Consider the following 20,771-nt stretch of genomic DNA (forward strand, 5'->3'; position numbering starts at 1 on the left):
TTATACTTTTAGTAGAGATGGGGTTTCACCATGTTGGTCAGGCTGGTCTCGAACTCCTGACCTCAGGTGATCCACCTGACTCAGCCTCCCAAAGTGCTGGGATTACAGACATCAGCCACTGCATCTGGCCCCCATCCCCTTTATTAAAGGGAAATTGAGTGTTCTGCTGAAGACAGCTTGGGCCCCTGAGGAGACATTGCAAGACAGTTCTGAATGTGCTAAGTCAGTGGGTGATAATGGGCACTGTGTGCCCAGCAAAGGCACTTCCCACCCTCAGCCATAAATAGTCTTTAACTGGTTCACACAGAAGCCTGGGGTTGGCTCTTCCTTCTCACCTGACTCCCACACTGCAGGGCTCTACCCTCCCAGTCATATCACCAAATCCTGCCCTTGGTGTGAAAAGACCATGGCATGCTCAGCACAAAACAGCAGAGCCAATGACAAGCATCCAGGCTTAGCTCTAGCCCCAGAACAGGGCTCCCCTCAAGGAGCAGCCCTGATCTGAGCCTTAAATTCTGGATGGATCTCTGCTCCTCTTCATATAAGCTGAGTTAGACAAGTCATATAAATCAGAACACTAAAACTCTCTGAGCCCCAGTCTCCTCATGAGAAAAATGGAAATCTCGGCCCTGAAATTAGCCCAGCAATGGCTCTAGGGACTATAGAGTTGAATATGTTGGAAAATCTAACAGACGAGTATCCTCTTGCCTCTGAGTCTTTGCACATTCTGTTCCCACTGCCTGGAACAGTTTTCTCCCCTCTCTCCCTCACTTGGCTAGTACCTGTTTATCTTCAGTCTCAGCTTAGACCTCCTCAGGAACCCTTCTGTGTTTCCTTGAGCCAAGTCAAGTTCCCCTCCAGTGGTTCCCATAACTCTCTGCATGTCACCAGTCCCAAAAGTGGTCACAAAAATATGTGAACTGGCTGTTTGCTGGTCTAGGACCTCACTGTAATAAACCCCATGAGGGAAGAATAGGGATCATGTCTGCCTTATTCACCTTGGCATCGTCAGAGACCTGTGCAGTGCATGGCACGTAGTTGGCACTCAATACAAATGGATTTGACTGGATAGATGGGCTCAGAATGAAACACAGGCTGGGGCCAGAGAGCAGAGGCCAAGTCAGGAAAGCAGCTAAGGGAACGTGTACACATATCCATGACGTGGATAGATTCCCACAGTGGCCTGTAGCCCCTGTGTCAGCCGTGGAACCCAGCGCTATCTATGCCTGTGAGGACCCTGCACCAGGTCCCTGGTGCTCTGGCCTGTTAGAGAAAGAAGGAATTTTGGGGGTCATTCAGGCCAGAAGTCCACAGACAGAGCTCAGGCCTTCTCTGCCCAAGCTCTACCAGAGAGTTTCTGCTTTTATTCTTTTGTATTTGTTTTTCTCAATGGGGTAGTGTTTTAAAATCTGGTCCCATGAGGAGAAGGATAAAGGTGAAAATCACCTGTGCCATCATTTTACAAAAGGAAAAGAGACTCTCAGAAGAGAAGGGGTTTTCCCCAAGGTCAAATGTCTCAGTATTGGCATGGGAAGACCCCACATCCTCAACTCCTTACACATTTTTCAGAGGGAGGGAAGAAAATAGGGGATTGTGATTTGGAGTGAAGGGCTGAGTCTGCCCGAAGAGTCCCCAAGCCCAAGGTGCTCCTGTGACACCATCCCATCGTGGGGGATGAGCATCACATACCATTTGTGCCAGCATCCTGGGAGTGAGAACTGGGGAAGGGGTGCAGAGGGGCCCACAGGGCCTGGCCGTGGGATTTCATGGTCACAGTCAAACACACACACACACACCTGCATCTGCACTCATAGCTAATCCCCACCCAAACTCCTACCTGACCCTGACAACTGACCCCGGGAATGTTGTCTCCTTAGGCCATGGAGGGCTGAACCAGCTGGGAGGGGCCTTTGTGAACGGTAGACCCCTGCCGGAAGTGGTCCGCCAGCGCATTGTAGACCTGGCCCACCAGGGTGTGAGGCCCTGCGACATCTCTCGCCAGCTCCGCGTCAGCCATGGCTGCGTCAGCAAGATCCTAGGCAGGTAAGCACGAAATTCACCGCAAGCCGCCTTCCCTGCAGGGCTTGACTTCTCCAGCTGATCTCAGGGCAGCTGGAGAATTCCCCTCCCCGGGAGTGGGGATTTGCTCCCAATGTCCAGCTTTGGTCCTGAGACCTGAACAGTTATGGTGGTCCTTCTGGGCCTCTACCCAGCCACTACTTTTCTACTGTTTTCTTGCCCTTCCTTCTTTCTTTGCCCATTTATCCTTCTTTTAGTTTCTCCCTCTCCCTTCTTCTCTTTTGCTCCATGTCTCATTTGGTATAGGCTTCTCTCCTTCTAAGGCAGGAGAATCTTCCCCCAAGGACTTCCTCCTACCGAGACCTAGGGAAATTGGGCCACTAGGGAGGGGACACACAGTCAGATGAGCTCCCAAGGTCTAACCCCTAAAAGAGGAATATCTGAGTTTGTGCTTCTCAAACCGTAATTCCCCAAGACCCCAGATCAGTGCTTCATAGCCTTGGCAGCACATTATATTCACCAGGGGAAGCCTGATTTTTAAAATAGCAATACTGTTTATGTCCCAGCCCAGACCAATTAAATCAGAACTTCAGGGAAATAGGCGCAAGTTTTGGTACATAACTCCCCAGCCCATCCGCCCCCAGCAAGTGACTCTAATTCTCTGCAGCCAGGGTTGAGAACCACTGACCCAAAGATTCAGGAGAGACCAAGAGCAGCAAAGGCCTGCTTCTGAGCTGACGCAGTCGCAGATTCCAGTCTGCGAAGCCACTTCCATTAAAAATGCCTCTGTGCCAGAGCTTCCAGTCAGCTCTGTGTACGTGTGCCTGTCCCCCTGCTCTGACCCTTAGGTGGATTTAGGAGGAGCCCTGGTTGGACAAGGCAAAGGGACCTGGACTGTTCTTTGAACCGTGAAAAGCCCTGGCTCCCCTCCTGAAGTAGTTAGGGAAAGGCGTGATCCTTTGCTGGGCTTGGGAGAGGGGATTCCTGTGATGGGCTGTGGTGTCCCAGAGGAGATGAGTCCCGGATGGAAGTAACAGATGAATGGAGTTTTAAAGAGCTAGATTCTTTTTCATGCAGATGAGAGCAGAGAGTTTCTACAACAAGAAGAGGAGGATATGCTGACACAGGCCGTTGATCTGCCAAAGCAACTAGTTGGAAGATAGAGGGAGGGGAAGGGTGGAGGCCCCAGAAGAGGAGGCTCAGCTTAACAAGCTGGACATGGCTGGGGATCCAAGCAAGGTCAGGATTCCAGAGTCCATGAGGAGAAGCTTCAACTTGAACCTGCTAAAACCTGATAGAAAACCAGTGACCAAGGGGGTGAGGGATATGCCTCAGGCTTGGACAGGGCAGGGAGCAAAGGAGCAAAGGTGAACCAGCAAGACAGAGCAGAGGGTCCAGTGACCTCGGCTAGCTTTCTAGGTGGCCAAAGAAAATAGTCAGTCATTGGCTGGGCATGATGGCTGGTGCCTGTAATCCCAGCACTTTGGGAGGCCAAGGTGGGCGGATCACTTGAGATCCGGAGTTCAAGACCAGCCAGGCCAACTCAGTGAAACCTGTCTCTACTAAAAACACAAAAATTAGCCTGGTGTGGTGGCAGGCGCTTGTAATCCCAGCTACTCGGGAGGCTGAGGCAAGAGAATCGCTTGAACCTGGGAGGCAGAGTTTGAAGTGAGCCAAGATTATCCCATTGCATTCCAGCCTGGGTGACAGATTGATGTGTTTGACCAAAGAAGTAAATAGAGAGATGTCCCCTGTTATTCACACATCAGACACCAATTTCCTTCTTAGAAGAAAACTTTGTGTGGTGCTAGTACACAAGAGACTGGCCAGAGGGAAGGGAGAGAGAGAAGCCAAGGTGAGGCCTTTAGCAGAGGGTGCTGGTTTGGCAGTAGCATGAACCTACCCAAGCGAGGGAAACAGACAGTTCCATGCACATCAAGCATTTGAGGCCAGCCTTGGAGGCATGTTTCACTCTCCATGCCCCTCCCCAGAAGCCTCAGAGAGGAGGGAGGCTCTGGCTAAATCCCTGTCTAAAGACCCCACTTGCTTATTGGGTAATTCTTTGGGATTCTCTATTGGAGTAGGTACTACGAGACTGGCAGCATCCGGCCTGGAGTGATAGGGGGCTCCAAGCCCAAGGTGGCCACCCCCAAGGTGGTGGAGAAGATTGGGGACTACAAACGCCAGAACCCTACCATGTTTGCCTGGGAGATCCGAGACCGGCTCCTGGCTGAGGGCGTCTGTGACAATGATACTGTGCCCAGTGTCAGCTCCATTAATAGGTAAGAGAGAAAGCAGCCTCTGGCGTCAGGCTGGGGCCCCTGGGCTTTGGGGAAATCAGGAAAGAGACAAGAAGGGCCTGGCTTGGGTGGAGCAGAGGCCGGGAAGGGGCCTGATGCTGAACAATCAGGCCAGGAGCACGCCTGGCTCCAGGCAGATACCATACCTCCCTGCCTCCTCCCTTGCCCCATGCTATGGGGCACCCTCCCCCGGCCCCCAGCCATAGTGTGCTATCTACAGTTTCCTTCCTCAAACACCACATTCGCTTTCATTCAATAAAAGAATCTTCGTGAATTGATCCTTTTCTAAGCCATCAGACCCCTAACCTGGCCCACATTCAAGCATTCACTCATTTGTTTAGTCCCTCAATGATTCACTCACTGCCTCAATCAATCATTTACTTACTCACTTGCTTGTTCATTAATTCATTCACACATAATTCACTCATTCATTTTGTGCTAGGCCCTGGGACACACAAAGCCCATCTTTGTGGAGCTTACAGTCTAATGAGAACACAGATATTAATCAACTACCTACAAAAAATATTGTAAAAATGCCGCTGTAAGTCCTGCTAAGAAAAGGAACATGAGGATATGCAAGGTAGCATAGGATTATTTGGTTTATGAAGGTCATGAAAGTCTTCCCCTGAGTAAAAAACAAGAAGAGAACTAGGTGAAAAGAGCTCAGACAGCTATGCAAAGGCCCTGTGGCTAATAGGATCAAAAGAAAACCAGTAGATAGGCCAGGTGCAGTGGCTCATGCCTGTAATCCCAGCACTTTGGGAGGCCAAGGCAGGTGGATCACCTGAGGTCAGGTGTTCGAGACCAACCTGGCCAACATGGTGAAACCCCATCTCTTCTAAAAATGCAAAAATTAACTGGGTGTGGTGGCGAGTGCCTGTAATCCTAGCTACTTGGGAGGCTGAGGCAGGAAAATCGCTTGAACATGGGAGGCAGAGGTTGCAGTGAGCTGAGATCACGCCACTGGACTCCAGCCTGGGCGACAAGAGCGAGACTCTATCTCAAAAAAAAAAGAAAGAAAAGAAAACCAGTAGATAAAGAGCAGGGGAGCATAAGGTAGGCTGAAGTTGAAGATGTCAGCAGAGGTGGCCTTTCAGAGGCTGGGGGCTGTGTTATACCTTCTTGCCTTTGGTCATAAAGCAATAGGAAGCCCTTGGCAGATTTTAAGCAGGTGGCCAACTTGCATTTCAGAAAGTCCACTCTGGCTGCAGTAGGGAGAATCACTTAGAAAGGGTCAAGAGGGGATGGGCATGGGCCAGTGAGTGACCCTGGAACAGTGGTGATGACATGCACTAAGGTGCTGATGGAAAGATGCAGAGAGGGGTCAATGTTGGCGAGGTTCACAAGGTCAAAACACAGAACTTGATGATGGGTTTGATAGGAAAGAGAGGGAAGCAGAGGTTAAGCCCCATCTCTGTTTTGGCCTTGAGTGACTGATGGTACCAATCATGAAATGCAGACAACTGGGGAGGACTAGGCATGCGGAGTAGGGTCACAGACTTGACTGTGGACAGTTGAGTTTCAAGTGCCTTTGAGATACCCAAGAGGCATGTCAAAAAGGCGACTGGGTCTGGGGCAGCCATGAGTTCTCTTTCCTCTTCTTCTCTCTCGTGGCCTTTCTTCTCTTCATCACAGAATCATCCGGACCAAAGTGCAGCAACCATTCAACCTCCCTATGGACAGCTGCGTGGCCACCAAGTCCCTGAGTCCTGGACACACACTGAGTGAGTGCTGAAAGATCTGGATCCACACACATGCTCGTGTATACCTCCCCTTCAGCGTACCCACATATACACAGTGGCACACACAGACACACCCACACAGACACAGCTGGGCACAGTACTATTCACAAACCCATGTGTAGACTGAGCTGTGCCACTGCGACGACGTCTGGCCTGTTCCCAGGGCAGATTCACTGAACTATGGAGAGGTGCAAACACTTGAGACAGCTCTAACTCCAAGAGCTGTCCTGGAGGCCCCCTGGAGGAAGGGCCAGAGCCCCAATGGCTCGGCTTGCTGCCTCCTGCACAGTGTCAGCAGGGACTGTGAGGGGTGTCACTCTCACTCCCTGACCCTCTCCCTCTTCCCACCACCACAGTCCCCCCAGAGTCACCCCAGGGCTGTGAGGGGTGTCCCACCCCTTGCCCTTCTCCCTCTCCCCCAGCCCCTGCAGTCCCCAGCTCAGCTGTAACTCCCCCAGAGTCATCCAGGGCTGTGAGGGGTGTCACTCCCACCCCTGACCCTCTCCCTCTCCCCCACTGCAGTCCCCAGCTCAGCTGTAACTCCCCCGGAGTCACCCCAGTCGGATTCCTTGGGCTCCACCTACTCCATCAATGGGCTCCTGGGCATCGCTCAGCCTGGCAGCGACAAGAGGAAAATGGATGACAGTGAGTGCTGGGACAGGAGGGCAGCGGGCGGTGCATGACAGCAGTTTGCTCAGGCTTTGATGGGGACAGAAACCCTTCCACTTATGACATGGGACTTTGTAGGGGCTCTGCATGTGACTGTCACATGTCCTGTCCCTCAGTTGGCCAAGGCTTCTGGGCCCAGGTGGCTGGCCCTTTTTCTCCCTCCACAGTGAGTCAGCTTGGAGTCAGTCCTCTACTTTGGCCGACAGCATGAATAAATAGGTCCCCTAAAAGCTGTCTTCCTTCCTGGGGGGTACCAGGTGATCAGGATAGCTGCCGGCTGAGCATTGACTCACAGAGCAGCAGCAGCGGACCCCGAAAGCACCTTCGCACGGATGCCTTCAGCCAGCACCATCTCGAGCCGCTCGAGTGCCCATTTGAGCGGCAGCACTATCCGGAGGCCTATGCCTCCCCCAGCCACACCAAAGGCGAGCAGGTGAGAAGCTGGGCCCTGGGAGGTGAACAGGGTGAGCAAGGGCCAGAGAAGTTCTGTTCTCCAAATGAGCCTGTGCTCCATCAAAGCAGCTGGAAGTTGCATCAATGGGCTCAGGGCACCTGCCTTATGCAACTCTAAGCCTGACACATGCTTTATTTTACCAGATGCCCTGGCATCTTCCTCTCTTTCTAACCCTCCTTGCTTCCTTCACCCAAAACCTTTGAGCCTGGGCCTTTCAGGGATGGCAGCACAGCCTGATGATGCTGTCCCTTGCCATCAGCGTCTTTCCCAGACTGCGACATCAGGTTCCACAACTCTGAAGCAGTAGCACAAAGCCTTCACATAATGACTTCAGCCACCACTTCCTGGCCCCACCTTTGGCCACTCATCCTGCACACCCCATGCTCTTGCATTACTCATGGCCCCGAGCATGCCACCCTCGCTCACACCTCTCTGCCCTTGCACACCATGTGCCCTCCACACAGAATGCCTTTCCTCTCACTTCTCTGCATGGAAAAATATCACTAGCCTTCATGACTCAGCTCAAACAGCACCCTCTCCATGAGTCCTCCCCTGCCCCTCCGACATGAATCATCTCTCCTGCCTCTTGCCCTTCTGCATGTCCCACATGCTGCTCTCAGTAGCTTCTCACAGTGTCGCTTAATAATCCAGCAGACAGAGAGGTACAAAGACACGCAGACTCCTTAGGGACAGGGAAGCCTCATGCAACATTAAACATCGTTTTTATTCCCAGCACCTACCATTGTGCCCCCCTTATAATAGACAGTAATGGTATAGTGAATGAATGAACAAATGAATGAGTTGAGAAATCCAGAATAATACATCACAAGCTACAGGGAATTTTTCTTGCTCGTGCTCAGGACAGGTGAAATGAATCATAACAGGCTGGTGTCTGTGAAAAGCTGACAGAGATGTGAGAGGTCCCACCCCGAGGCCAACAAAGACTCTGCAGCTCTGGCAGAACCACTAAGCTCTCAGCTCCTAGTCATCACATCTTTTTCCCTTAACCCCACCAAGTCAACCAGATGAGGAGTGTCTTCAGGGTGGTGTCTGTTGCCCCTCTTTGCCCATGCCGTCATTTGCTGTAGGAGTGAGGCAAGTCCATATGCCTTTAAGAACTGAGTAGGACAATGGAGATGATGCCAATAATCAGCCCAACCACTTCCAGTGACCGTCTGGGCTGCTGGTCCCGTGCCAGCACTCGCAGCTGGGCAGGCAATCTGCATCAGCAATTTCATCAGCCTTGACTGTGGCAACCACGAGCGTGCAGAGAAAGCTGGCCATCAGCAGCATGGGGAGAGGGCCTGGGTGCTCACCCACCAGTCAGCACACAGCTCCAGGAAGGAAAGGGGGTTGCAGTGGGGGGCCTGCAGGAAGCTCACTCCGTGAGAATAAGCCTGCAAAACTCAGTGTGCAGGCACCAGCCACTCAGTGAAAGTAAAGAAACCCTGCTGATGAGACTCTGGACACCCACTGAGTCCCAGAGCCATTTCCTGGCTCCATCCCTAAGCCCCGCAAAGGACCCTGCTTGACTACAGAGCACACCCATGCCATGCTGGCATATGAACATGGGGGATCCTGGAATGAGAGAGTCTTTGAGCTTGCAGGGACCTCCGTGACCACCTCTTCCAGTTTCTTTATTTGTGTGGAGATAATCCAAGCAAGACAAGGAGGGCTTGGGCAACCAGAAGGTTTTGGAGCTCAGGCCTGCCAACCCTCATTTCATTTAGACTGGTCCACTGTCACCTGTTTCAGATATGATGCTTCTACATAAACACTTATTTGAAGACTGAAAAAAAAAAAGCATTTGAAAACCATTGAACGTCTCCAACCACTCATCTTTCAGATGAGGAGACTGAGGTCCAGCAGTGTCCACAAATTATTCATTACCTCCTCAGTCAATCATTACTCACCCAGTCATTCACCTGGAGGCTGGAGAAGGCAGGGAGAACCAGCCAGTGCAAGGGCCCCTCATGTCCTGCCTGGCCTTTGCTTTTCCCACTTCTGGTAACTGACTGTGTGCCAAAGTAACACTACGTGCTTTCTCGCCTGGGCATAGGAATGCCCTCTGGCTTGGGGAGCCAAGAAAGAAGCACAAGTATTCATACCTGACCTTAGGACAGGTTGTAACACAACTATCTTTTCTGCAAAATCAACAAGTGGGGGACCAGGCATGGTGGCTCACACCTGTAGTCCCAGCACTTTGGGAGGCCGAGGTGGACGGGTCACCTGAGGTCATGAGTTTGAGACCAGCCTGGCCAACATGGCAAAATCCCATCTCTACTAAAAATACAAAAATTAGCCAGGCCTGGTGGCGTGCACCTGTAATCCTAGCTACTCGGGAGGCTGAGACAGGAGAATCACTTGAACCTGGAGGGCGGAGGTTGCAGTGACCTGAGATTGTGCCACTGCACTCCAGCCTGGGTGACAGAGCGAGGCTCCATCTGAAAAAAAAAAAGAGAAAAAAAAAAAAGGGCAGGGAGATGTGTTCAGCAGAAACATCACGTGGCCTTATTCCTGGTTGCTATTTCATGACCAGACATAGCTAGAAGTCATACAGCTCTTGTTTCCCTATTTCACAAATGCATCAAAAAACATCAACAGAATATGAATATCAGTTTATTGACAGAAATCAAGAATTTGGTGGCTTCTGACTCTTCACATGATTCTGAAATAATATCTATGATAACTCTCATTGGGCATCTGTTGTCACCAAGTATTCGGTGCTAAGCACATTATGTATAAGTATACAAAATTTCGTGTAATGCTTACATCAATCTCATAGAGTCTATGATTCCCATACAGGTGAGAAAATTAAGCTTCAGAGCAGTCAAGTAGACTAAAGTTACTTGGCAGGTCATTGCAGAACCAGGGCTCAGACTCGCTGAAGTTCTGAAGCATTGTGCTGCTCTGCCCTGATTCAAGTTCAATTCCAGCTAAAAAGCCCAATAATCACTGGGAAGTTTCAGCCACTGAATACAAAATCACCAAAAGATTTGACTATATAGGTTTTCTTTTTCCTTTTTTTACTAAGTTGCTTGGATTTTGAAATAGCTATAGGATTCTGAGTAGATATTTTGCTGTCAAAACAACACATCCATAAAGCATTTTAAACTTTTCTTATACTCTCTAGAAATGAGGTGTTTTGTTCAATTTCAATAAGCCACACCCTGGCCAGGCGCAGCGGCTCACGCCTGTAATCCCAGAACTTTGGGAGGTTGAGCCAGGCAGATCACAAGGTCAGGAGTTTAAGACTAGCCTGGCCAACATGGTGAAACCCCTGTCTCTATTAAAGATACAAAAAATTAGCCTGGCCTGGTAGCGCGCACCTGTAATCCCTGCTACTCGGGAGGCTGAGGCAGGGGAATCACTTGAACCCGGGAAGCAGAGGTTGCAGTGAGCCAAGATCGCACCATTGCACTCCAGCTTGGGCAACAAGAGTGAAACTCCGTCTAAAAAAAAAAAAGGCCCTAAGCAACTCCACCCTGCCTCTAAGTGGGCCCCCTTGGAAGGCATGGAACCAGAACACCATTTAGTCAGTAATTGCTGCTATGTGCTAATGGTGCCCTGGTGGCCTCCAGAATTGACTGCAGCTTCCAAAAGTGCCCAGCATGCAACCGGAAGGTGCTGTGGATCTTTGCAGAACCCAGCTCGATGGAAATCACTGAAAACAATTGCCTTTAGTGGCACTGTTATGTAACCACTGAGCATTCCCTGAATTCAGCTTTGCACATCTCACATAGCGAGTATGTGACATGTGTGAAGCTATGTGGGGAATGGGTGTGTTCTTTTTTCTGCACTATCTGCTTCCCCGGTGGGAGAAGGTCATGGTGAGGATGAGGTACACTTGCCTTTAGTTAAACGAGTTCTTTTCGGAAGGAGTACCTAAGGTCATAGCTGTGCTCCTGGCAAGGGGAGGCCAGGAGGCATCTAAAATGAAGTCTTATTGATGAAGACCCCCAGGTACTTGATAAAGAGTGTTTCCAACAAAAACAACTCTAAATACCATTTTCAAGCTAAACTTGCACACTTCTATTTGTTTGGATGTGGAGAGAGAAAAGAAGAAATCCACGTGGTAGGTAAAGCACCTGGGTCCACAGCCGAAATCCCAGGTTTAGTCTCAGTTTCATTATACAAAACTGGGCCATTTACCTGAGTTCCATGCTCCACATATAAAACACAGACATAATATTACTCACCCATGTCACTGGGCTGCTGGGGGACTCTATTAGGACAACAGAGGCAAAGCTCTGATGTAAGCTCTTTGCAAATGTAAGAAGTGGTCCTTATGTCACCGAGTTTAGGGCAGTGGTTGAGAGCAGACACATTCTGATCCCTTGAGTCTGAATCCTATCTTTGGCCCATCTGGAAATGGCACAAGTTTCTTAAACCTTTGTGCCTCAGTTCCCTATCTGGGGAAGAATAAATTAACAGATGGAAGGACCCTGAACAGTCCGGTCGGAGACTGCTCCAGTCCTTGGCACCATCCTGTAGTCTGTGGGTCCCAACAGTGTGGTGAAACCAGGAAGCCGACCAGCCATCCAGCCAGGGTGTGGTCCTCTGGCTGAGACTCTCTATCCCATGCCTGGGCACCCATGCCACCAGCTGGCCTTGAATTCCAGGGATGCAGGGGGACAATGAGCATGAACGAAACGTGCTGAGTGGAGTTGAGAATGTAAAGGAAGAAGGGGACGATGAGGAACTCTCCAGGAGAGATTAGGGCTGCCAAGTCCTAAGACAGGCTCAGGGTCTGCAGGAAGGTCGGTTTGTTGGATCATCTCTGTGCGCTGACTTCTCTTTGCTCCCCAGGGCCTCTACCCGCTGCCCTTGCTCAACAGCACCCTGGACGACGGGAAGGCCACCCTGACCCCTTCCAACACGCCACTGGGGCGCAACCTCTCGACTCACCAGACCTACCCTGTGGTGGCAGGTATGACGCCCAGAGCCCCCCTGGCAGGTGGAGGGCGGGGGACTGAAGAGCTTGGCTGGCTGTCAGGCGGAAGGTGTGTGGGGCCCTGGCCTGGAGAGGAGAGGTGGGCTGTGCTGGCTGGGCCTCAAGGTGGGTCAAGGGGGTCGTGCCTTCAGTCCTGGGCCGCTCCTGGGTCTCTAAGCTCCCTCCTGTGGGAGAGGCGGGCACACACACTCCTTCCCAGTCTCTCCATTTTCACTGCAGAAGCACAGCAGGGAGGTCTAGCTTCTCTCTCCCCTCCTTGCCACACTTCGTGGGTCCTGGCTCCCCAGCCCAGACTCAGAGCAGCTGGGCCTGCCTACCCCGCGCCCCGCCCGCACCCTCCACATCTCATGGCTTGGTTTGTGCATGTTCCCGCCCCGTCATCTCACACCCCTCTCTCCTTGTTGTCTCCCTCCCTCCGGCAGATCCTCATTCACCCTTCGCCATAAAGCAGGAAACCCCCGAGGTGTCCAGTTCTAGCTCCACCCCTTCCTCTTTATCTAGCTCCGCCTTTTTGGATCTGCAGCAAGTCGGCTCCGGGGTCCCAGCCGGTGCCTCGGTCCCGCCCTTCAATGCCTTTCCCCATGCTGCCTCCGTGTACGGGCAGTTCACGGGCCAGGCCCTCCTCTCAGGTATGACAGGGAAGTCCCGGGGCCATGCAGCTATTGCGGTGGGTGGGAGGGGGGTCCTCAGGGCCGACCGCCAGCCCCCTCTCTGGCCTCAATCTCATCCACCACCACCCTATTCCCTAATTCCTCCGGCAACTTTTGGAGGCGCCAACACGAAGTTCTCTGTGACGGGGAAGGCATGCTCGGAAGGGGCGGATGCTCTAGGGGTGCCAGGAAGTGGGATACACCACCCCAAGACCCCATGGAAAAGCAAGAACCCTAAGGCCGGGAGCCGGGTGCTGTAACATAGCAACACTTGGCCTTGGTAAATGCATAAATAAATAGAAGGAAAAATGAACATTTTGGAGGGAAAAAGGCATTGGCTTTTGGAGCCAATTTCTGGATCAAATTTCTGAAAAGGCCAAGGGTCAGTCCCAGTTGTGTTTCCATGATGCAGCTATTTTCATACCTAGCTTAACAGCATCACCAGGAGGACAGTCAGACATCTGTTAAACATGATAAATTCAGTGATTCAACAACTTGAGAGAGGAGGAGTGGGGGACCTCCCATCAGGAACCTCAACTGCCTCAAAATATTTAAACCTGGAAGCACCGACCAGGCGCGGTGGCTCACGCCTGTAATTCCAGCACTTTGGGAGGCCGAGGCAGGTGGATCACGAGGTCAAGAGTTCAAGACCAGCCTGGCCAAGATGATGAAACCCCATCTCTACTAAAATACAAAAAATTAGGCGGGTGTGGTGGCAGACACCTGTAATCCCAGCTACTGGGGAGGCTGAGGCAGGAGAATTGCTTGAACCCAGGAGGCATAGGTTGCAGTGAGCTGAGGTTGCGCCATTGCACTCCAGCCTGGGTGACAGAGCAAGACTCCATCTCAAAAAAGAAAAAAATAAATAAATAAAAATAAGTAAATCTGGAAGCACCTGAGGGAGCCTCTAGAGCAAACCTCTTATGCTAATGAGGAAACTGGCCCAGGGAGGAGAAGGTCCCTGCCAAGGTCTCTGGGTGGGAGCACCATTTGCAGCTGGTTGAGGCCTGGGCCTGCACTCCATGAGTCAGACCTCAAGGGGAGCTGGGTCCTCCTGGCAGAAGGACCTTCGCCCATCCAGCCAGGGCCTGAGGAATGGCTGAGAGTCCAGTGCTTGGCTTGGGTTGGAGAGGGCCTGAGATGCAATGAAAGTGGGGAGCAGAGACCCATATGGTCTTCAGATACCTCAAGGGCTTCCACAGGGATAGGACTATTTTAGATGTGGGCCCAGCGGGGGCCTAGGACCAAGGAAGGAAGCCAGCTAGCTCTCAGTTCAGCATTGGAGGAATCTCTTTAATATCGGCACTGTCTCCAAGGAGTGTGGGTGTTTAGTGACAGAGTAAATGCCTCCTCACCTCCCACACCCTCCTACCCTGACGACCTTGAAATGCTAGAGCAGAGACCAGTGCGGGGGTGGGGTGTGGGAGACCTGTCACAGAGGCAGCCCAGAGTCAGTCTATCTGGACCAGTAGTTTCAAATTTGGGCCTCTCAATGCTCTCTTGAAATGAAGCCTTGTACAGAAGACATGTATGCTCACCAGACCCCTGAAGAACTGCTCTTTTAGAAGGGGGGCCCTGCCGCTAGAAAGCCCTTGGACTTGAAAACCACTGCACCAGAGGATTAAGACCTCTACAAGCCCAGGGTAACCACAGGGTCATGTGATAAAAGTCCATGGATCTTTTTTTTTTTTTTTTTTTTTTTTGAGATGGTATCTCACTCTGTTGCCCAGGCTGGACTGCAGTGGCGCGATCTCAGCTCACTGAGCTCACTGCAACCTCCGCCTCCTGGGTTCAAGTTATTCTCCTGCCTCAGCTTCCAGAGTAGCTAGAACTACAGATGCACACCACTACACCCGGCTAATTTTTGTATTTTCAGTAGAGATGGGGTTTCACCATGTTAGCCAGAATGGTCTAGATCTCCTGACCTCGATCCGCCCACCTTGGCCTCCCAAAGTGCTGGGATTACAGGCGTGAGCCACTGCGTCCGGCCCATGGACCCTTTTCTATAACTGGTTCTACATTTTCTTTCTGTCTGGCACCTGGGTTTTTTTTTTTTTTCTCTGTGCATCCCTGCACCTAATGTGAGAAGTTTTCTTAGAAGAGAGGGACATCCAGTGTGTGGGCAGAGAGATGGTGTTTAAGGGTCTAAAGTGAGGAATAAAATGTTGACTCAGAGTTCAAGAATTCAAGAGGGTGAAGTCAGCAGAGATGGGTCATTTGTTTTGACCAAAGTGATGAAAAGAGAAAAACCTGTGAGCTAAGTAAAATTATGTCAGCCAGAGAAAATGGGATGGTGGGGAGGGAGGGGAATGAGAGGAGAGTGGAGAGGAAGGGAGGGGAAGGGAAGGGAGGGGAGGGGAGGGGGTGAGGAGAAGAGGTTCATGTCAGTTACAGGGAGTTATGCAAGCCTGCATGTCTTCTGAGAATGGCAGGCTAGGGCTGTGGGCGGTCATGGGGCAGGCAAGGGGTGAGGGTGTGGTGGTGCCCATGATGATGGGGAGCAGGTGCTGTGGAAGCCGCGGAGAGGCTTGGCAAGACCAGCTGAAGGAGAGGGAAGGATGTAGGGCAGCTGGAAGCGGATAGATGTATCAGAGTGCAGACATAGGCTGTGGTGTAAAATGTAACTGGAACAGCCCAGGGCAAACTCCCTGCTCCCAAAGCCCCCACACTTTGTCCCCTCCCTGTCATCCTGTCAGCATCCCCTGTAAACATGCAGTCAATCAGAGGTGATGCCTCCAACTACTGTCAGCTGTTAATTTAGTGGACATGCCCACTCTCCAGGCCAACTGCAGGACCGAGAGGTCACCCAACCCATGGGACAAAGCAGCTGGCAGCAGACACCAGGTGGTCATGTAGGGAGCAGGCAGCCAAATATGCAGCACCGGCATATCTTTCAGCCTGGTGGCCCCCAATCCAGGCCCAGATGATGCTGAAGTGCAGGTGTGAGCACTTGGAAGGTTGCTGGCTGGTCACAGGGCCCCCTAGCCCAAGGGCTGACAATTCAGCACAGAGGCAGAGGCTCTGAAAAGAGTGAGGAGTGCTAAGCTTGGAGAATCTAGGGTCCAGGCAAATGGCCAAGAGTAGGAAGCAAGTCAGAAAGCGGCTCAGGCACAAGGGAGGGGATGGCTGGTGTCCATGCTGAGCTCAGGGTGTTGGCCTGGAGCTCCTTACAGACTGTCCAACTGAGGCCTCTGGTCAAGACTGGACCTCAATACCTAACACGTGGCTGAGCCATGGTGAGAGAGCTGGGAGGACATGACGGGGGGGGGGGGGGGGGGGGAAGGTTAGGAAGGGAATGGTTCCAAGAGTGCAGGAGGCTGCAGACCTTCCCAAGAAGAGGTGAATTTGAAAGAAAAAGGAGGAGCCTGGGCCCAATGGCTCACACCTGTAATCCCAGCACTTTGGGAGGCCAAGGTGGGTGGATCACCTGAGGTCAGGAGTTCGAGACCAGCCCGACCAACATGGAGAAACCCCGTCTCTACTAAAAATACAAAATTAGCCAGGCATGGTGGCACATGCCTGTAATCCCAGCTACTCAGGAGGCTGAGGCAGGAGAATCGCTTAAACCCGGGAGGCGGAGGTTGCGGTGAGCCAAGATTGTGCCATTGCACTCCAGCCTGGGCAACAAGAGCGAAACTCCGCCTCAGAAAAGAAAAAAAAATAAAGAAAAGAAAGAGAAGGAAGCTGAGGCCACATTATTCCTAGGTAATGCTGCAGACCAGGAGAGAGGAGAGAGGACACAGTGAGTTTTCATTCCATAATCAGCTCAGCTTTAACCTGCGTGAATCTTCCACACCCCTCTGAGTGACTCCCAAGGACCCTCGCTGCCGCCTCCTGCAACTCCTTCACCTGCTTCATAGCATTTTTCTCCGGGTCACTTATTTCCGCCCGGTGGCTCTGATAGTGTGATTTCCAAGGTGACTATCCTTCTGAGTCTCAGCTCGTCCCCAGTCAGCCAAGAAAGAAGAAACAGCAGGGTTTGGGGAATAGCAAGAGTGCCCCTAACATTGCTGCCAGTTCCCTTTGGAAGCCCCAATCTGGAGTCCCAACACACCGGCCAAGACAGCAATGTTGAGGCCGTCCTGGTCCCAGCTGCTCTGGGACTGACTCCAGCTCAACTCAAAGGAAAGCTGTGAGTTAGGTTTTATCATCAAAGAGTCCATTCCCCTCCTCCATCCTTTAGTACAAAATTATATTTAGTTCTGCCAAAGAGATTTCTCGGTTGCCATAAATTCTCCTTGCTATCAGAACGAGATAAGGAATTGAAAAGGGGTTACATGGAGGGCAGACTTCAAAGGGGGCAAATAAAATAGTCTGAAATCACCTCTACCCTCTGAATTCCTCCAGGCAATAGCTTTATGATTCTGGCCTCTGTCAATATTTAGAATATTTACCAATATTTCAAGGTGTTGGGGGAGCTAGAGTTTTCTTAGAGAACCCCACTCCATAGCCGGTCAACATGGGCCTATGCTTTCTGTCAACTTCTTAAAAATAGGACCACATTGGAAGGATATTTGGGTGTACAGGAGATGGAATTCATAGCAAGGATAGTTTTATGATGAAGAGTCTTAAAAACAGTAGATAAGAGTAGATAAGTAATAGATAGTAGATAAGAGTAGATAAGTAAAAAAAAGTGGATAAGAGGGCACGGTTAGGCCGTGATGGAGTTTCCACCCCATGGCCTCTGTGGTTTTGTTTCTAAGAAGGCGTGCAAGCTTCTTGGCTTTTTGGAAGAAACTATGCATTTAAGCAATTGAAGCAAAGAGTTTTGTAGGGCTGTTGGGAGAGTTTGTTGTGCCATAGTCTGAGTGAGAGCCATGCTGAAGAAAGTCTTACCAGTCTTTCCAGGAAGACCAGTTTTCATGGCAGGAAGCCTAAGGTGTCTGTTCTGATGTCCAATTCAGAAGCCTCTACCCCATTGGGAAGACATCAGGTGATTGAGGGGAGATGAAGATTAAAAATCTTAGAGTACAGGGGAGTGAGACTGTTGAATTCCATTTATAAGAGCAATGTGGGGGCTAGTTCTCATGCGGTGGAGCCCCATGGGGGCACCTCTGGACCATATTAAGCTGTGTTGTAAGGGGAGTATATGCCATGGAACTCTGCCTGCTACTCTGCTACGCTCGAGAGGCAGCAGGTTCAGGTAATAGAACCAGAAGGGACAGGATGAGGGCAGGGGGAACGGGAGCGCGGGGCCGCAGGCTGCCAGGCCAGAAGCAGCCCTGCAGGGCACGAGACCAGCACCAGCAAACAGGTGACCTGAGAGCCAAGACCACCTCCCACTGCTCCCCACCCTGATCATGGCAGACACAAGCTGCCTCAGAATCCTCCTCAACACTGGGTGCCAGGAAGCCCCTACCAGCCAATCAGGTAGTCAGGTGAATCCAGTTTACAAGCTGAAATCTCAACTAGTTCCTTATGTAACAGGCAGGAAGATGTGGTTCAGATAATTAAGTGGCTGTCTTTCATCCAGGGTCCGGCCTGGATCTAGAGTTTCCTTTCTCTCTCTGTCTCACGGAGGAAGAGGTAGGAGGGAAGAGAAAAGAAGGAAGCAAGCCCGAATCTGCCACTGCCCTCTTCCATCACTCCCTCCCTCACCACCTACCTGTCCCTACTCTGTGATCCTCCTGCTCTCACAGACTTCCTGTCACTCCTTCCCTCTTGCCTAGCCGGTGCTTCATCTGAGGGCCAAGGGGGCTGAGTTTGAGGGTCGATTGTGCTGTATTCTTCACAGAAAGCTCAGATTTTATCTCAGTATAGCTTCTGCATATTTCTCCCTCTGCGTCTAAATATCTTAAAATTCTCTTTTCCCCTCCTGTGTTTCCAACCCTTCATTTGTTCCCTTGATGACCTTGTGTCAGGTGAACTGAGCACACCTGTAGAATTCTAGTGGGTTTCACCCCATTTGGTCCAGTGCCAAGCACAGCTGGACACTGCAGGAACAGTCAAACAAATTGGAAGGTGGTATTCAGGTTTACCAAAACATTCACACAGTTTTAAACAGTGAACTCTGATGGCTCTTTATTCTGTAGGAGTTCACTGGCATATAACCATTTCTAGAATGTGTCCACTGCGCTAATCAATGTCCACCTGTAGCATGAAACCCTGGCTCTGAATTATACAGATAACCTCATAGAAATTGTAATAAGGTGCCTACAGCTATGTTTTTTTCCCATTTTGCACATGAAGAAACTGAAACTTGGGGCACATACTAGGCTTATCTAAGGGCACTCAGAAAACTGGCCACAGAAGCAGTATAAGGACCCCAGGCCCTCTGATTCCCAGGCCCTTCCCTCTAGAGGAAGGGCAGAAGTTGTGTATGCCTGGTTTTGTTCATTGACCCCTTGGGCTTGGCTCCAAATGCCTATCCCAGCCTATGTCCCTTCTTGATTTAGTGCCTGGCCTTGCTAATTTAGCATCCTGGCTTTCTGCTATATACCCAAGTGCTTAGAAAAGTGTCTAGAACATAGTACCTACTCAATAAGTATTTAGTGAATGAACATTGTCTTTGGGGAATCTCCAGAAAGAGAGATAAGGAGGAGGTAGTCACTGTAGTATCGGCAACTTAGAGGATTTCATGGGGCCTTCCTTCCCTTCTGTCATGACCAGGCACCTCTTGAAGGGGCTGAGGTATGAAGGACCTGGGGGGGACTGATGGGTGGATAGTTGGACAAGTAGTGCCATAGAGGAGATGAATTTGGTAAGTTGGTTAACAGGGCTCACAGGTGGCCCACACAGGTCCTGGGAGGAAAAAGCAGCCCCCAAAATGGAAGAGGCAGAAGGCATTTGGGTAAAACAGTCATAGTCCAACACAATGGTTCTTAGCCAGCATCGATTTTGCCCCACTACCTCCTGCTGAGGACATATGGCAATGTCTGGAGACATTTTTATTGTCACACCGGGCGAAAACTGCTGCTGATATCTACTGGATGGAGGCCAGAAATGCTGCTAAAAATCCTGCAATGCACAGGACAGCCTCCTGCAGCAAAGAATTGTGCAGCCTAACATGCCAATGTTGCTGAGACTGAGAAACTCTGTAAACATCACCAAGAACTAGGATGAGCAAATAATTCATTATTCCAACTGGAGCATTTTAAGAGTGAAATGGGCATTATTAACAAATATGCTGGGATAGTGGTCATCACCTGGGTACACCTTGGCAAACCAGAGTGTATTGTCACCTTGCCAAGAATCTTGGGGTGAAGGAGAGTCTGGTTGGGGCCTGCAGGACACAGGAGTGATAGAAGAGGGGCAGGGGTAAGGGATCATGTTTATGTTCATTGTTATATGTAGTAGATGGGGAGATGCTCGCCAGGTCAAGTGGGGCCTCCAAAATGGGAAAGTGATTTCTCGATGTAGAGGAGAAGCAGAGCCGGGAAATGAGGTCTTTACAGAGCTGATTTGGTATCACCAAGGCGGGGGTATGATCCACAAGCTATAGATAAACAGAGAGATTGGTGTCTGTTTTGCTAAAAATGGTTCTTTTCAAAATAGAATGGGCAGATATGTGGCTTGTGGTCATGTAAAAGCTAAATACCTCTGCCACATCTCCTTCTAGATTGGGGTTAGCCAATCGGTTTCCTGTACCTTGCAACTCTGATAGATTGCATCCACTTAGAAGGCCCCCTCTACTCAGTGGGAAATGGTATTGTGGTTGATTAGCAATGTCTGTCACAGGCCCCCCCAAAAAATGGTGTTGAGTTAGTGGCCCACGTACATGCCATCCCTTCATAGGGTCTTATTCTTGGTACTCCTCAGAGCCAGGAATGAAAGGGATGAGCTCTGAGTCAAGTGGCCTCAAATGTATTTATGGAGGCCAGCTGTACCCACTGCTCTGCTGGCTGCTGTTGGGGGTAACAAAGAACAGAAGACATAGCCTCAGCCTCCAATACCAGGACATTCTTGTGGATTAATAAGATAACAATCACATAAACAAAACCACCGGAGACCAGGGAACAGTGTGAGACTGCAGTAACAGGTGCT

General features: G+C 50.8%; 1 protein-coding gene and 1 long non-coding RNA gene across 2 annotated transcripts in view; one reads left to right on the forward strand and one right to left on the reverse strand.

Annotated features, from left to right (window-relative positions):
• The window catches only part of PAX8 (paired box 8), a 62,567-nt gene that overhangs the window by 30,123 nt on the left and 11,673 nt on the right, over positions 1-20,771 (forward strand). The window contains exons 3-9 of the mRNA XM_032177361.2: positions 1,878-2,043; positions 4,104-4,301; positions 5,955-6,043; positions 6,584-6,706; positions 6,988-7,163; positions 11,994-12,114; positions 12,561-12,767. Coding sequence (XP_032033252.1) covers positions 1,878-2,043; positions 4,104-4,301; positions 5,955-6,043; positions 6,584-6,706; positions 6,988-7,163; positions 11,994-12,114; positions 12,561-12,767 — 1,080 coding nt within the window. The remainder of the gene's footprint in view (positions 1-1,877; positions 2,044-4,103; positions 4,302-5,954; positions 6,044-6,583; positions 6,707-6,987; positions 7,164-11,993; positions 12,115-12,560; positions 12,768-20,771) is intronic.
• LOC116483379 (uncharacterized) lies at positions 7,873-12,616 on the reverse strand. The gene is made up of 3 exons (XR_004252265.1): positions 12,573-12,616; positions 10,514-10,636; positions 7,873-9,628 (listed from the first exon to the last, which is right to left on the reverse strand). It is a non-coding gene; the product is annotated as an uncharacterized LOC116483379 (long non-coding RNA).

Source organism: Hylobates moloch, unplaced genomic scaffold (genome assembly GCF_009828535.3).
Source record: "Hylobates moloch isolate HMO894 unplaced genomic scaffold, HMol_V3 SCAFFOLD_15, whole genome shotgun sequence".
In the NCBI taxonomy this organism is placed as follows: Eukaryota; Metazoa; Chordata; class Mammalia; order Primates; family Hylobatidae; genus Hylobates; species Hylobates moloch.